The 14,590-nt window shown below is 66.8% G+C and overlaps 1 protein-coding gene across 1 annotated transcript in view; it reads left to right on the top strand.

Moving 5' to 3' along the window:
• The first annotated feature begins 20 nt into the window (after positions 1-20).
• CASC3 (CASC3 exon junction complex subunit) overlaps positions 21-14,590 on the top strand; it is a 16,478-nt gene continuing 1,908 nt past the window's right edge. The window contains 11 exon segments of the mRNA XM_068167054.1: positions 21-313; positions 2,344-2,371; positions 2,878-2,915; positions 5,198-5,356; positions 5,443-5,594; positions 6,834-7,010; positions 7,343-7,998; positions 10,726-10,790; positions 12,090-12,119; positions 12,122-12,212; positions 14,291-14,397. Coding sequence (XP_068023155.1) covers positions 56-313; positions 2,344-2,371; positions 2,878-2,915; positions 5,198-5,356; positions 5,443-5,594; positions 6,834-7,010; positions 7,343-7,998; positions 10,726-10,790; positions 12,090-12,119; positions 12,122-12,212; positions 14,291-14,397 — 1,761 coding nt within the window. The 5' untranslated portion in view covers positions 21-55.

Below are 14,590 nucleotides of genomic sequence, written 5' to 3'. Positions count from 1 at the left end.
TAGTCTCTCCCGTCATGCCCCGCGCGCTGCCGCCCGCCCCCTGCGCCTGGCCAAGATGGCGGACCGGCGGCGGCAGCGCGCCTCGCAGGACAGCGAGGACGACTCGGACTCGGCCGCCTCGGATAGCGCCGACTCGGCCGCCAGCGCTGCCCGCTCCCGTTCCGCATCCGGCTCCGCATCGGGATCCGGCTCACCCCGCCCGCCGCACCGCACCTCGCGGGGGGCCACCGGCGCCCTCAGCGCTGGGCCGCGGGGCCGCGGAGCCGAAAGCGCTGCCGGGGGCGCGGCCAAGAGCGCGCCGGAGTCGGAGTGTGTGAGTGCGGCCGGGGGGGGGGGGAAGGAGCTGGGGGTCTGGCGTCGGGGGGGCCGGGGGGAGGGTCCGGGGTGTCGGTGGGACCCGGGGGCAGCCCCAGCGCTCGGAGCCGGGGTGGCGGTGAGACCCGGGGGGGGTGGGAGGGACTTTTGGGGGGCAGCAGGCTGAGGAGTTGGACTGGGACCCCAATGCCAGCAGGGCCGGGGGCTGCTGGGCTCTGCCCCCCCCCCACCCAGGGCCTTGTCCTGGCTCCTCCCTGGGGAGTCAGGGGGGTTGCTGGCTGGTCAGGCTCTCTTTGGTCTGTATCGACTCAGACCAGCTCAAGTTTGTGTGAGTGAGAGCATTCCAAGCCTTCAGGAGGCGTTTGGGGTGCTGCAGCCCTCCCCCTTTGCAGGGTCGCTCTGCTGGGGGCATCCTGCTGCTTCAGGGCACAGCTGGATCCTGTCCTGGCTGGCTCAGGATCCTCTGCAGCTGCAGTGTCTCCCTGCTGGGCTGTTCTGCTGGTTGGCCTTCTCTCATCAACGCTGGTTTTGGGGTTGCAGTTTGGACCTGAGCTTGGTTTCACTGCCCAGCTGGATCGGTTTGCTCCTTTCCCACAAGCTTGCTCTGCTCTCAGCTGCTCAGCTTCGTCCAGCATCTTCTCTCGGGCACAGGGTGGTGCTTCTGTCACCAGGGGCTCTAGCAGGTGGCTGCAGGAGCTTGGTTCTGCTCAGCTTCTGCTCATCAGTCCTGGGCCTCTGCTTTAAGTAACCCTCTGGCCCTTCCCTATGGAGCTACCTGGCTGTGGCTCACCAAGGGCAGGCAGCCTGGCTGTGGCTCACCAAGGGCAGGCAGCCTGGCTGTGGCTCATCAGGGCAGGCAGCCTGGCTGTGGCTCATCAGGGCAGGCAGCCTGGCTGTGGCTCATCAGGGCAGGCAGCCTGGCTGTGGCTCATCAGGGCAGGCAGCCTGGCTGTGGCTCATCAGGGCAGGCAGCCTGGCTCTGGCTCATCAGGGCAGGCAGCCTGGCTCTGGCTCATCAGGGCAGGCAGCCTGGCTCTGGCTCACCAAGGGCAGGCAGCCTGGCTCTGGCTCTGGCTCATCAGGGCAGGCAGCCTGGCTCTGGCTCACCAAGGGCAGGCAGCCTGGCTCTGGCTCACCAAGGGCAGGCAGCCTGGCTCTGGCTCATCAGGGCAGCCAGCCTGGCTCTGGCTCACCAAGGGCAGGCAGCCTGGCTCTGGCTCACCAAGGGCAGGCAGCCTGGCTCTGGCTCTGGCTCACCAAGAGCAGGCAGCCTGGCTGTGGCTCACCAAGAGCAGGCAGCCTGGCTCTGGCTCTGGCTCACCAAGAGCAGGCAGCCTGGCTGTGGCTCACCAAGAGCAGGCAGCCTGGCTCTGGCTCTGGCTCACCAAGAGCAGGCAGCCTGGCTGTGGCTCACCAAGGGCAGGCAGCCTGGCTGTGGCTCACCAAGGGCAGGCAGCCTGGCTCTGGCTCACCAAGAGCAGGCAGCCTGGCTGTGGCTCTGGCTCACCAAGGGCAGGCAGCCTGGCTCTGGCTCTGGCTCATCAGGGCAGCCTGGCTGTGGCTCTGGCTCACCAAGGGCAGGCAGCCTGGCTCTGGCTCACCAAGAGCAGGCAGCCTGGCTCTGGCTCAGGCTCACCAAGGGCAAGCAGCCTGGCTTCTCTCTTTGCTCTCTTTCCTCCACCCCACAGCACTGGAGGCCATTTGTGCCTTTTCCCCTCGTGCTTCATTTCCCCAGCTCTGGGATGATGCTGGGAGTTTGTTTCTTGACTCACTGGAGCTGAGCTTCCCAGGGGAGATGTGATAGGGTTGGTGCCAGTGTGGTGGCCAAGCTTGCCAGTGGGGTACCCAACCTTGCCACTGTGTCTGGGGCTGCAGGGGGCTGCAGGGGGCTGCAGGGGGCTGCAGGGGGCTGCAGGGGGCTGCAGGGGGCTGCAGGGGGCTGCAGGGGGCTGCAGGGGGCTGCAGGGGGCTGCAGGGGGCCGGTGACCTCCCTGCTGCTAACTCCCTTTCTGCTTCTCTTTTCTGCAGGAGAGTGAAGATGGCATTGAAGGAGATGGTGAGTGACACCCCCCCTGTGTGCCAACAACACCTGGGCAGAATGGTTTGGTAGCCACAGTGGCCTGAGGCTGGTGGTTGGCCTGGCTGATCTTGGAGGTCTGCTCCAAGCCAGCTCCCTCTGCTGCAGGCTGGGAATGGGCTCTGTGTGAACCCCCCCTGATGCCCCCAGGAAGGGCAGGGCAGGGCAGGACAATGGCCTGAAGTGGATGGAAGCATCCCAATCCTCCCTGAGAAATGTGTTTCTGATGTAGTGCAGAGAGGATTTGTTCTGTCAGCCCTTGCAAAGTAAAAGCTGCTCTACAAATGCCTCCTGCAGCAGCCCTGCCCTTGCTGGGCCCCCCCAAATCCTCCCTCGGGGGGGGGAAGCACCCCCCAAACCCACACTGCTTTGCTCCTGTGTGTGCTGGCAGGGTGCTGGCCTGCAGGCTGCCCTCGGGGTGGGGTGGTGGGGGGGTGCCAGGGGGAGCTGCTGCCCTGACCCCAGGCTCCTCTCTCTGCCCCCAGCTGTGCTCTCCGACTACGAAAGCGCCGAGGACTCGGAGGTGAGGGCAGCCTCTGGCTGCTGGGAGCTGCTGCCTGCTGCCTTGCCCCCCCTGTGGGATGCTAGCACAGAAACCCAGTTTGTGTCCTTGCTTCTCTGCCCTGCCCCTGCCAGCAGGGACTGCTGCCAGTCCCCAGGCACCAGCTCACCAGCTCGGCCCCCGGCAGCTGCGGCCTGGGCCTGGCTGCCGTGGGGGGGTGGATGTGGCCTGGGCCAGGCTGGGCCCCACACTGAGCACTTCCCCCCTGTCCAGACCCTGCCTTTGGGTAGCAGCTGCCTGTGCAGCAGGTCCTGGGTGTAGGAGCAGTGTGCAAGGGGAGGGGGAAGCTCCTGGACCTCAGAGTGGGGACCCTGGGAGCAGGCTTTGCCGTGGCCAGGGGGGGTGTGCAGGCTGCTCCTTGGCTTCCCAGGAGCTGGAGCTGAAAGCCTGAATGCTGGCTTGGGAGCATCCCAGGCAGCTTCTGTAGCTGGAGGGGTGACCCAGCCCTGGGCTGCTGGCAGCTCTGCACTGGGGGTGTGAGGTGAAGCCCTTCAGCCCTTGTGGGGGCTGAGGCACTCTGCCTGGCCTGGGCAGCAGCTCCTTGGCTGTGGCTTTCCCTGGGTTTTCAGGTCAGGAATGGAGGTTGAGGGAAGTTCTGGTTTCTAATGCCAGCTGCAAAGGTTTTGTAGTGGAAACTCTTCTCTGGGGGCAGCTGTTGGGGGAGCTTCAGCAGGGGAGCAGGGAGGGAAAGCCCAGAACAATGAGGCAGGTGAGGGGGAAGCTCTTAGGGGCTGTGAATGGGTGAATTAGAGCAGGCCTAGAGGAGGCCAAGAAGATGATCTGAGGGCTGGAGCAGCTCTGCAGTGAGGCCAGGCTGAGAGAGTTGCCTTAGAGCAGCTCTCCAGTGTTTGCAGGGGAGCTGGGGAGGGACTGGTTACAGAGGCATGGAGTGCCAGGAGGAGGAATGGTGGTTTAAAGGTGGCAGGAGATGGATTTAGATTGGACATTAGGAACAAATTCTTCTGCAGGAGGCTGCTGAGGCGCTGGGAGACTTTGCCCAGAGAAGCTGTGGGGGCTCCAAGCCTGGAAGTGCTCCAAGCCAGGCTGGATGAGGCCTGGAGCGAGCTGATGCCACAGGAGCTGTCCCTGCCCGTGGCAAGGGTTTGGAACTGGCTGATCATAGAATCGCTGAGGCTGGAAAAGACCTTTAAGAGCATCTGGTCCAGCCCTGTGCCCAGCTCCTCCATCCCCAGGTGATCCTCAGCAAGGTCCCTGGCAAGCCAAACCCGTTCAGGGTTGGATGAGTTCACGAAATCAGAGCTCCCAGGAGCTGGCAGCTGCCTCAGCTTCTCCTGGCTGCCCGGAGGCAGGAAGGAGCAGAGCAGGAGGGAGGCGAGGGGCAGCTCCCCACCTTGCCCGAGGCTGGAAGGCTATGGGGGGGTGGGGATGGCAGGGCAGGGCCAGGAGCGGCAGGGGCAGTGCCTCCCTGCCCTGCCAGGAGGACTCTCTTCCTGTGGGCCGGCCGGGCTTCCCCCGCGGCCACAAAGGCAGCAGTTGATGTGCAAATCGGCTGTGCTGCGAGGGAGCAGCTCGCTGTTAATCACCCACAGCTATTTTTAGGGCCGGGCCCGAGGCTTGCAGGCTCCTGCGGGGTGAAACGAGGTCAGGCTGCCGTGAGTCAGCCCAGGCGCTGCGGGGAGGCTGCAGAGGTGGCGCCGCCGCAGCCCGGCCCCTCGCCGGGGGAAGGAGCTGAGGGCTCTCTCCTTTGCTGCTCCAGCCGAGCTTGTGCTCAGCTCTTTGCCTCTGGAGCAGGGAGAGGGCAGCTGGGGCTGGCTCTGCTCTGCAGAGCCTCGGGGCTGGAGCTGCTGGGCAGAGCTGCTGGGCTTGGGGCTTTATCTCTGTGTTTTTGTGGACCTTGAGAGATTCAGGTCCAGCAGCTGGGACAGGGACCTGCCTCCAGGGCTGCTGCTTGGATGAGATAGGATGAGAGGGAGTGGATGGAAGCTGGAGGAGGGCAGATTGAGACGGGAGAGGAGGAAGAAACTCTTGGCAGCGAGGGTTGGGAGGCACTGGCACAGGATGCCCAGGGAGGCTGTGGCTGCCCCCTGCCTGGAGGTGTTCAGGGCCAGGCTGGATGAGGCCCTGAGCAGCCTGGGCTGGTGGGAGGGGTCCCTGCCCACGGCAGGGGCTTGGAGCTGGCTGATCCTGAAGGTCCCTTCCCACCCAACCCCTTCCGTGGATCCAGGGAAGGGTGTGGGGAGATCCCTGGGGGAGCTGCCGCTGAGGCTGTGGGGCTCCTCCAGGCAGAGGAGGAGGATTACAGCGAGGAAGAGAGTGCCAAAGTGGAGCTGAAGCAGGACAGCACCGACTCCTGCGAGTCAGCAGCCAAGGCAGAGAAGGGAGAGGAGAAAGCTGAGCCCCGGGGGGCGGTGACCGGCGAGAGGCAGAGCGGCGACGGGCAGGTAGGAGCCGGAGCTGCGCCCTGCGGGCTCCCGGCCGGCGGGCAGGGGGCGCTGCTGCAGGGGGGACAGCTGCCTGATTCCCACAGGAGAGCACCGAGCCCGTGGAGAACAAGGTCGGCAAGAAGGTCCCCAAGCACCTGGATGACGATGAGGACAGGAAGAACCCGGCCTACATCCCCCGCAAGGGCCTCTTCTTCGAGCACGACCTGCGGGGGCAGACGCAGGAGGAGGAGGTCAGGTAGGTGCCTGGCCCCCAGCCCGGCCCCAAACCCAGCCCCTGCCTGCCAGGGGGGCTGAGCCCCAGCCCCCTCTCTGCTCTCTGCCTCCCAGTGCCCTCCCAGGGCATCGTAGCTGTTTCCCAGGAGAGGCTGTGGGGAGCGCAGGACCAAGCCCTGCTCCTGCTGAGCTCTTCGTGGTGAAGCAGGGGCTGAGGGTGGTGCAGGCCAAGCCTCCTCCTGCTGCTCAGCAGAGAGATTCTTTGCCCCCTTTCAGGGGCTGCTGTGGGCAGAGCAGCAGCTGCTGGGCAGGGGCAGCTGGGGGGGAAGGGGAAGGGGAGATGCTGCCTGCCCTGGGGCCGCTTGGGGCTGGGGCCGCTTGGGGCAGTGGCCTCCTGGCTTTGCCTCCTGGCTTTGCCTCCTGGCCTGGCCCCCTGGCTTGGCCACCTGGCTTTGCCTCCTGGCCTGGCCCCCTGGCTTTGCCTCCTGGCCTAGCCTCCTGGCCTGGCCACCTGGCTCTGCCTCCTGGCTCTGCCTCCTGGCTCTGCCTCCTGGCTCTGCCTCCTGGCTCTGCCTCCTGGCTCTGCCACCTGGCCTGGCCTCCTGGCCTGGCCACCTGGCTATGCCTCCTGGCTATGCCTCCTGGCTATGCCTCCTGGCTATGCCTCCTGGCTTGGCCACCTGGCTTGGCCTCCTGGCCTGGCCACCTGGCTATGCCTCCTGGCTATGCCTCCTGGCTTGGCCTCCTGGCTTGGCCACCTGGCTTGGCCTCCTGGCCTGGCCACCTGGCTATGCCTCCTGGCTATGCCTCCTGGCTATGCCTCCTGGCTTGGCCACCTGGCCTGGCCACCTGGCTATGCCACCTGGCTATGCCTCCTGGCTTGGCCACCTGGCTATGCCTCCTGGCTTGGCCTCCTGGCTATGCCTCCTGGCTTGGCCTCCTGGCTATGCCTCCTGGCTTGGCCACCTGGCTATGCCACCTGGCTTGGCCTCCTGGCTTGGCCTCCTGACTATGCCTCCTGGCTTGGCCTCCTGGCTATGCCACCTGGCTATGCCACCTGGCTATGCCACCTGGCTAGGCCACCTGGCTAGGCCACCTGGCTAGGCCTCCTGGCTAGGCCTCCTGGCTAGGCCTCCTGGCTTGGCCTCCTGGCTATGCCTCCTGGCTTGGCCTCCTGGCTTGGCCTCCTGGCTATGCCACCTGGCTTGGCCTCCTGGCCTGGCCACCTGGCTTTGACCCGACCTCCTGCTGCCTGCTGCAGGCCCAAGGGGCGCCAGAGGAAGCTGTGGAAGGATGAAGGGCGCTGGGAGCACGACAAGTTCCGGGAGGACGAGCAGGCCCCCAAGACCAGGCAGGAGCTGATCGCTCTCTACGGCTACGACATCAGAGCCGTGCACAGCCCCGAGGACATCAAGCCCAGGAGGATGCGCAAGCCCAGGTGGGCAGCAGGGCCCCAGCCCGGCCCAGGGACCCCCAGAGGTCAGGTCTGACCCCCTGCCAGAGCAGGGGCACCCAGGAGCACATCCAGGTGGGGCTGGAAAGTCTCCACCGGAGGAGGCTCCGCAGCCCCCCTGGGCAGCCTGCCCCAGGCCTCCAGCAGCCTCCCACCAAGGAAGCTTCTGCTCATGCTGGGGTGGAGCTTCCTGTGTTCCAGTCTGGGAATTCCAGTGCTGGGGCTGCAGTGCTCCCTGGCACAGCAGCAGCTCTCTCTCTCTTCCCTCTCTCCCTCAGGGAGCTCCTTGCAGCCTTTGCTCTGCTTCTCCCCCTCAGGTTTGGGAGCCCTCCCCAGCGAGACCCGCACTGGGCCGGCGAGAGGCCCAGCAAGCCCCCGAGGCACCAAGGTGCAGACAGCACTGCAGCTCCCCCCAGAACCTTCAGCAGCAGGAGCTCTGCAGGCACAGGGAGGATGCCCCCTCCCAGGAGCTACCCCAGGCTGGGGGGCTACAAGGAGAGCCGCGGCAGCCAGCGAGCCGCCGAGGCGCCGGCGCCGGCCGGCAGCCAGCGAGCGCAGCGCGGCCAGCACAGCCCCGCCAGGGACCAGTCCCCCGAGGCAGCCCACGGCCAGGCCAGCCCTGGCAAGGAGGAGGCCGCTTTGGACAGCCAGGCAGCAGCTGCTGAGGCTGCACAGCCCCCCCCAGACAGGCCAGTGGAGAAGAAGTCTTACTCCCGGGCGAGGAGGACCAGAGTCAAGGCCGGGGACGCGGGGAAGCCGGCGGAGGAGGCGGCCGCCCCCGAGGGGCTGGCTCCTGGGCCCCCAAAGCCTCTGCAGGCCGAGGCCTCCACCCCACCAGCCAAGAGCAATAGCTGGGAGGCTCCAGTGGAATCCAGCTTGGATGGACTGGAGCCAGAGATGAGCCAAATGAACCTGGCTGAGCAGAACTGGGCCCCGGGGCAGTCGCAGTTCCTCCAGCCCCGGGAGCTGAGGGGTAAGTGGCTGCGGCAGCTCAGGCCAGCCCCCAGGCTCTGAGGGCTCGGTCAGGGCCTGAGCTGCCTCGTGCCTCAGGCCAGGCTCAGGGGGGCAGTGCTGCTGGGGAAGCACAGTGGAGGCAGGCACAAAACAGAGGAGAAAAGGGAAAGTTGAACCATCCTGAATCAGAGCTGGGGGGGGACCTAAGGAGAGATCCTTGCTCCCTCTCCCTGCCCTGTGGTGAGGGTGAGGAAGCTTCACTGGAGCTGAAGTCCTCTGTGTGCTGTGAATCAGGGTAAGACAAGGCCTGGGACTGATGAGGGGGAATGGATTGAGGCTTGGGGAGGGCAGGTTCAGACTGGAGGGGAGGAAGAAATTCCTGGCAGTGAGGGTGGGGAGGCTCTGGCCCAGGCTGCCCCCTGCCTGGAGGTGTTCAGGGCCAGGCTGGATGAGGCCTGGAGCAGCCTGGGCTGGGGGGAGGAGTCCCTGCCCCATGGCAGGGGGTTGGAAGTGGCTGAGCTTGAAGGTCCCTTCCAAGCCACTCTGTGTTGCTTTGAGTTGGAGTTTGGGTGCTCAGCTGGCAGGGCAGGGCAGGGCAGTGAGCAAGGGCAGGGCAGTGAGTAATGCAGCTCCTGCTGGGGGTGGGAGGCAGCTTCCCTCTGTTCCTCAGCTCCCAGCACTGAGGTTTGCCACTAGCTGAGGCCTGGCTGAGGTTGGAGGATCCTTTTGGGGCTGGTTGAAGGAAGCTGCTGTGCTGGCAGCTGAGGGAGGGGGGCAGTGGCTCAGCTCCCACCCTGCCAGCAGGGGCCTGAGCTCCAGCTGGGCATCCATGGGAGAGGCCCCTGGGGGGGGCAAGTATCTCTGGGCAGCACCAGAGGCTTTTGTGGGGAGTGTCAGCCTTCATCCTGGGGGAAATGAAAGTGGAGCAAGGAGAAGGCAGAGGCTGAGCTGCTTTCTGAAGGGTCTCTGGAGGCTGAGGTCATGAAAGCAGGAAGTCATCTTGAGAGGGAAAGTCTGAGCAGAGCCTGGGGCTGGGCTGGCAGGGGGGCAGCAGGAGGGGAGGTGCTGTGGTTTGCAGCTGAGGTTAGGAACTCCTTTGGGTTTGGTTTGGGGCTTTAAGGCTTAGAAGTAAAAGCAGCTTCCTGGGTTGAGGCTGAGAGAGCTGTGGGCTGCAGGCAGGAGGGCACTGGGGGGCTGGGGGAGGGATGTGGCACTGCCCTGGCACCCAGGCACAGTGTGGCAGGGCCTGGGGGGGGAAACCTCTGGAGCTCAGCAAGTGCAGCCCTGTGCCAGGGCAGGGCACACAGGAGCAGCTCCAGAGGTGGAGGCTCCAGCACCTCCCTGGGCAGCCTGCTCCAGGGCTCTGCCCACCCTCAAAGGAAGGAAGTTCCTCCTCCTGTTCAGGTGGAACAACTTCTGCTCCACTTGGTTTCCCCTCCTGGCAGGAGAGGATTCTGGGTGAGCCACCCTGGCACTGTCTGCCTTGCCCCCTGGTAGTGCCCTGCTCCCCTTGGCACCCTGTGCCCTGCTCCCCTTGGCACCCTGCTCCCCTTGGCACCCTGTGCCCTGCTCCCCTTGGCACCCTGTGCCCTGCTCCCCTTGGTGCCCTGCTCCCCTTGGCACCCTGTGCCCTGCTCCCCTTGGCACCCTGTGCCCTGCTCCCCTTGGTGCCCTGCTCCCCTTGGCACCTTGTGCCCTGCTCCCCTTAGCGCCCTGCTCCCCTTGGTGCCCTGCTCCCCTTGGCACCCTGTGCCCTGCTCCCCTTGGTGCCCTGCTCCCCTTGGCACCCTGTGCCCTGCTCCCCTTGACACCTTGGCACCCTGCTCCCCTTGGCACTCTGCTCCCCTTGACACCTTGGCACTCTGCTCCCCTTGACACCTTGGCACCCTGCTCCCCTTGGCACTCTGCTCCCCTTGACACCTTGGCACTCTGCTCCCCTTGACACCTTGGCACTCTGCTCCCCTTGACACCTTGGCACCCTGCTCCCCTTGGCACCCTGCTCCCCTTGGCACCCTGTGCCCTGCTCCCCTTGGTGCCCTGCTCCCCTTGGCACCCTGTGCCCTGCTCCCCTTGGCACCCTGCTCCCCTTGGCACCCTGTGCCCTGCTCCCCTTGGCACCCTGCTGTTGCAGGTTCTTGCCATGGATTGGGTTGGAAGGGACCTTCAGGGTCACCCAGTTCCAAGCCCCTGCAGTGGGCAGGGTCCCCTCCTGCAGCTTGGCCTTGGCCAGCGCCAGGGGGAGGGCACCCACAGCCTCCCCGGGCAGCCTGGGCCAGGCTCTCCCTCCCCTCACTGCAGGGTGCTGAGCTGTGCACCCTGGCTGTGGAGTCTGAGTTGAAGGAGCCTGTGAGAGGAGCAGATCCCCCCCCAGAGAGGGCTCAGAGCATGCCCAGCCCTGCTCCTGCTGGGAGGGGAGGCTGTGCCAGGGGCAGAGCTGGGGGCAGGGCCTGGGTTCCGGGCTGGGGGCTGGTGTTCAGCAGAGGTGGAAGGTGTGGAGCAGCCTGGCTGGCTGCAGGGGCACAGCAGCTCCTCCTCTGGCTCCAGACAGCTCAGAGTGCAGGGCTGGGAGGTGGAGCTGTCAGGTTCCTGCCCCCACGAGGCAGAGCTGAGCCAGCTTGGAGCTGCCAGGCCCCAGGCTGCCAGCCTCTGGCTCGCCCACCGCCTCCTGGCAGTGCCCTGGGGGGGGTGGGGAGGTGGCTCCTGGCCCATGATGCAGCCCATAATAAGCAGCTGCTTTCTTCCACAGGTATTCCCAACCACATGCACGTGGGAGCTGGGCCACCACCTCAGTTCAGCAGGATGGAGGAGATGGTAAAGCTCTGGGGGGGTGGGGGGCAGCCCTTGCCCTTACCCCTGCCCTGCCCCTGCCCCAGCCTTGCCTTGCCCTGCCCCTGCTCAGCCTTGCCCTGCCCCTTCTCAGCCCTGCCCCTGCCCCTTCTCAGCCCTGCCCCTGCCCCTTCTCAGCCCTGCCCCTGCCCCTTCTCAGCCCTGCCCCTGCCCCTTCTCAGCCCTGCCCCTGCCCCTTCTCAGCCCTGCCCCTGCCCCTTCTCAGCCCTGCCCCTGCCCCTTCTCAGCCCTGCCCCTGCCCCCTCTCAGCCCTGCCCCTGCCCCCTCTCAGCCCTGCCCCTGCCCCCTCTCAGCCCTGCCCCCTGCCCCCTCTCAGCCCTGCCCCTGCCCTTCTCAGCCCCTGCCCCTGCCCCTTCTCAGCCCTGCCCCTGCCCCTTCTCAGCCCTGCCCCTGCCCCTTCTCAGCCCTGCCCCTGCCCCTTCTCAGCCCTGCCCCTGCCCCTTCTCAGCCCTGCCCCTGCCCCTTCTCAGGCCCCTGCCCCTGCCCCTTCTCAGCCCTGCCCCTCTGCCCCTTCTCAGCCCTGCCCCTGCCCCTTCTCAGCCCTGCCCTTGCCCCTTCTCAGCCCTGCCCTTGCCCCTTCTCAGCCCTGCCCCTGCCCCTTCTCAGCCCTGCCCCTGCCCCTTCTCAGCCCTGCCCCTGCCCCTTCTCAGCCCTGCCCCTGCCCCTTCTCAGCCCTGCCCCTTGCCCCTTCTCAGCCCTGCCCTTGCCCCTTCTCAGCCCTGCCCTTGCCCCTTCTCAGCCCTGCCCTTGCCCCTTCTCAGCCCTGCCCCTGCCCCTTCTCAGCCCTGCCCCTGCCCCTTCTCAGCCCAGCCCTGCCCCTTCTCAGCCCAGCCCTGCCCCTGCCCAGCCCCGTGCCCCTGCCCCTTCTCAGCCCTGCCCCTGCCCAGCCCCTGCCCCTGCCCCTGCCCAGCCCTGCCCCTGCCCAGCCCTGCCCCTGCCCAGCCCTGCCCCTGCCCAGCCCTGCCCCTGCCCCTTCTCAGCCCTGCCCCTGCCCCCTCTTTCCCTGCGCCCCTCGGCCCCTGCCTTTGCCCCTGCTCAGCCTTGCCCTGCCCATGCCCCACCCTGCCCATGCCCCACCCTGCCCTGCCCTGCCCTGCCCCGGGGCTGCCTGGCACACCTCAGCCTTTCCCTTCCCTGGCTGCTGGGGCTGCCTGGCCCCCATAGGGGGATTTGGGGGCTGGTGTGGGGGGGGGCTCTGGGCCCCCCCCGGCCCCCCCCCCCCGCCCCCCCTGCCCCCCCTGACCTCCCCCCTGCCCCCCGCAGGCCGTGCCGGGCGGCCGAGCCAAGCGCTACTCTCCTCGCAGCGCCAGCGCGCGCCGGTTCTTGCCGGAGCCTGCGCCTCCCCCCTGCACATCAGCATCGTGGAGGGGCACTACTATGACCCACGTGAGTGCTGCCCCCCCTGCCCCCCCCCCGGGGGCTCCCCCCCCAGCAGCAGCAGCAGCAGGAGCCCCCCCCCCCCGCCCCCCCCCCCGGGCCCCCTCCTGCTGGGGAGGAGCTTTGCTTTCTCCTTCCCTTCGCCAGCGCTGGTGGCTGCCTGCCCCTGGGAGAAGCCCAAGGCCCAGGGGGGGGTCAGGAGCTGGCTCCAGGGGGGGTTAGGAGCCAGAGGGGGTCAGGAGTTGGCTCCAGGGGGGGTGAGGAGCCAGGGGGTGAGGAGCTGGCTCCAGGGAGGGTCAGGAGCTGGCTCCAGGGAGGGTTCAGGAGCTGGCTCCATGGGGGGTGAGGAGCTGGCCTCCAGGGAGGGTCAGGAGCTGGCTTCCAGGGGGGGTCAGGATCTGGCTCCAGGGAGGGTTTCAGGAGCTGGCTTCAGGGGGTTTAGGAGCCAGGGGGTGAGGAGCTGGCTCCATGGGGGGTGAGGAGCTGGCTCCATGGGGGGGTGAGGAGCTGGCTCCATGGGGGGTGAGGAGCTGGCTCCAGGGGGGGGTGAGGAGCTGGCTCCAGGGTGGGTCAGGAGCTGGCTCCAGGGGGGGTCAGGAGCTGGCTCCAGGGAGGGTCAGGAGCTGGCTCCAGGAGGGTTCAGGAGCTGGCTTGGGGGGGGGGGGGGGTCAGGAGCTGGCTCCAGGGGGGGTTTCAGGAGCTGGCTCCAGGGGGGTTCAGGAGCTGGCTCCAGGGGGGGTCAGGAGGCTGGCTCCAGGGGGGGGTTCAGGAGCTGGCTCCAGGGGGGGTTCAGGAGCTGGCTCCAGGGAGGGTCAGGAGCTGGCTCCAGGGGGGGTCAGGAGCTGGCTCCAGGGAGGGTCAGGAGCTGGCTCCAGCACTTGAAGTGTTGGAGCAGAGCCTCCCCAGGCAGCCTCCTGCTGCCCACAGGAGTGGGAGGCTCTGCAGGGGCAGCTGGGAGCCTGGCAGCCTCTGCTGTGGGAGCTGTGCTGCCAGCTCTGTGCTTGCTCTCCTGAGCTCTGCTGCCAGCCTCTGTGCTGCTCTCCTGAGCTCTGCTGCCAGCTCTGTGCTGCTCTCCTGAGCTCTGCTGCCAGCTCTGTGCTGCTCTCCTGAGCTCTGCTGCCAGCTCTGTGCTCCCCTCCTGAGCTCTGTGCTCCCCTCCTGAGCTCTGCTGCCAGCTCTGTGCTCCCCTCCTGAGCTCTGCTGCCAGCTCTGTGCTCCCCTCCAGAGCTCTGCTGCCAGCTCTGTGCTCCCCTCCTGAGCTCTGCTGCTCTCCTGAGCTCTGCTGCCAGCTCTGTGCTGCTCTCCTGAGCTCTGCTGCCAGCTCTGTGCTCCCCTCCTGAGCTCTGCTGCCAGCTCTGTGCTGCTCTCCTGAGCTCTGCTGCCAGCTCTGTGCTGCTCTCCTGAGCTCTTGCTGCCAGCTCTGTGCTCCCCTCCTGAGCTCTGCTGCCAGCTCTGTGCTGCTCTCCTGAGCTCTGCTGCCAGCTCTGTGCTGCTCTCCTGAGCTCTGCTGCCAGCTCTGTGCTGCTCTCCTGAGCTCTGCTGCCAGCTCTGTGCTGCTCTCCTGAGCTCTGCTGCCAGCTCTGTGCTGCTCTCCTGAGCTCTGCTGCCAGCTCTGTGCTCCCCTCCTGAGCTCTGCTGCCAGCTCTGTGCTGCTCTCCTGAGCTCTGCTGCCAGCTCTGTGCTCCCCTCCTGAGCTCTGCTGCCAGCTCTGTGCTGCTCTCCTGAGCTCTGCTGCCAGCTCTGTGCTCCCCTCCTGAGCTCTGCTGCCAGCTCTGTGCTGCTCTCCTGAGCTCTGCTGCCAGCTCTGTGCTGCTCTCCTGAGCTCTGCTGCCAGCTCTGTGCTCCCCTCCTGAGCTCTGCTGCCAGCTCTGTGCTCCCCTCCTGAGCTCTGCTGCCAGCTCTGTGCTCCCTTCCCTGAGCTGTGCTGCCCTCCTGAGCTCTGCTGCCAGCTCTGTGCTCCCCTCCTGAGCTCTGCTGCCAGCTCTGTGCTCCCCTCCTGAGCTGTGTGCTGGCTGCAGCAGCAGCAACAGCAGCAGGGACAAACCCAACCTCCTGGAGCCTCTCCTGAGCAATCTTCTCTCCTGCAGTACAATTCCACGGGACCAATCTACACCCACTGTGAGAACCCAGCCCAATGCCCCCCCAGGGGATGATTGTGCAGCCAGAGATGCATCTCCCTCCTCACCCAGGAGAGGCTCCAGCTGGGCACTGATGCTGTGGGGGTGCCCTGGGCAGCTCAGCTAGCCCTGGGGGGATCCAATTCCCTTCTTCCTGCAGCATTGAAGAGGGGAGGAAGGCTGTGAGGGTGAGGAGGCTCTGGCACAGGCTGCCCAGGGGAGGCTGCAGCTGTCCAGGCCCAGGCTGGATGAGGCCTGAGGCAGCCTGGG

This window comes from Melanerpes formicivorus, unplaced genomic scaffold, assembly GCF_026170545.1.
Source record: "Melanerpes formicivorus ecotype bairdi unplaced genomic scaffold, bMelFor1.0.p_v2 SCAF_112, whole genome shotgun sequence".
Lineage (NCBI taxonomy): Eukaryota > Metazoa > Chordata > Aves > Piciformes > Picidae > Melanerpes > Melanerpes formicivorus.
The sequence above is the reverse complement of the archived record's forward strand: the minus strand, read 5'-3'. Positions and strand labels throughout refer to the sequence as shown.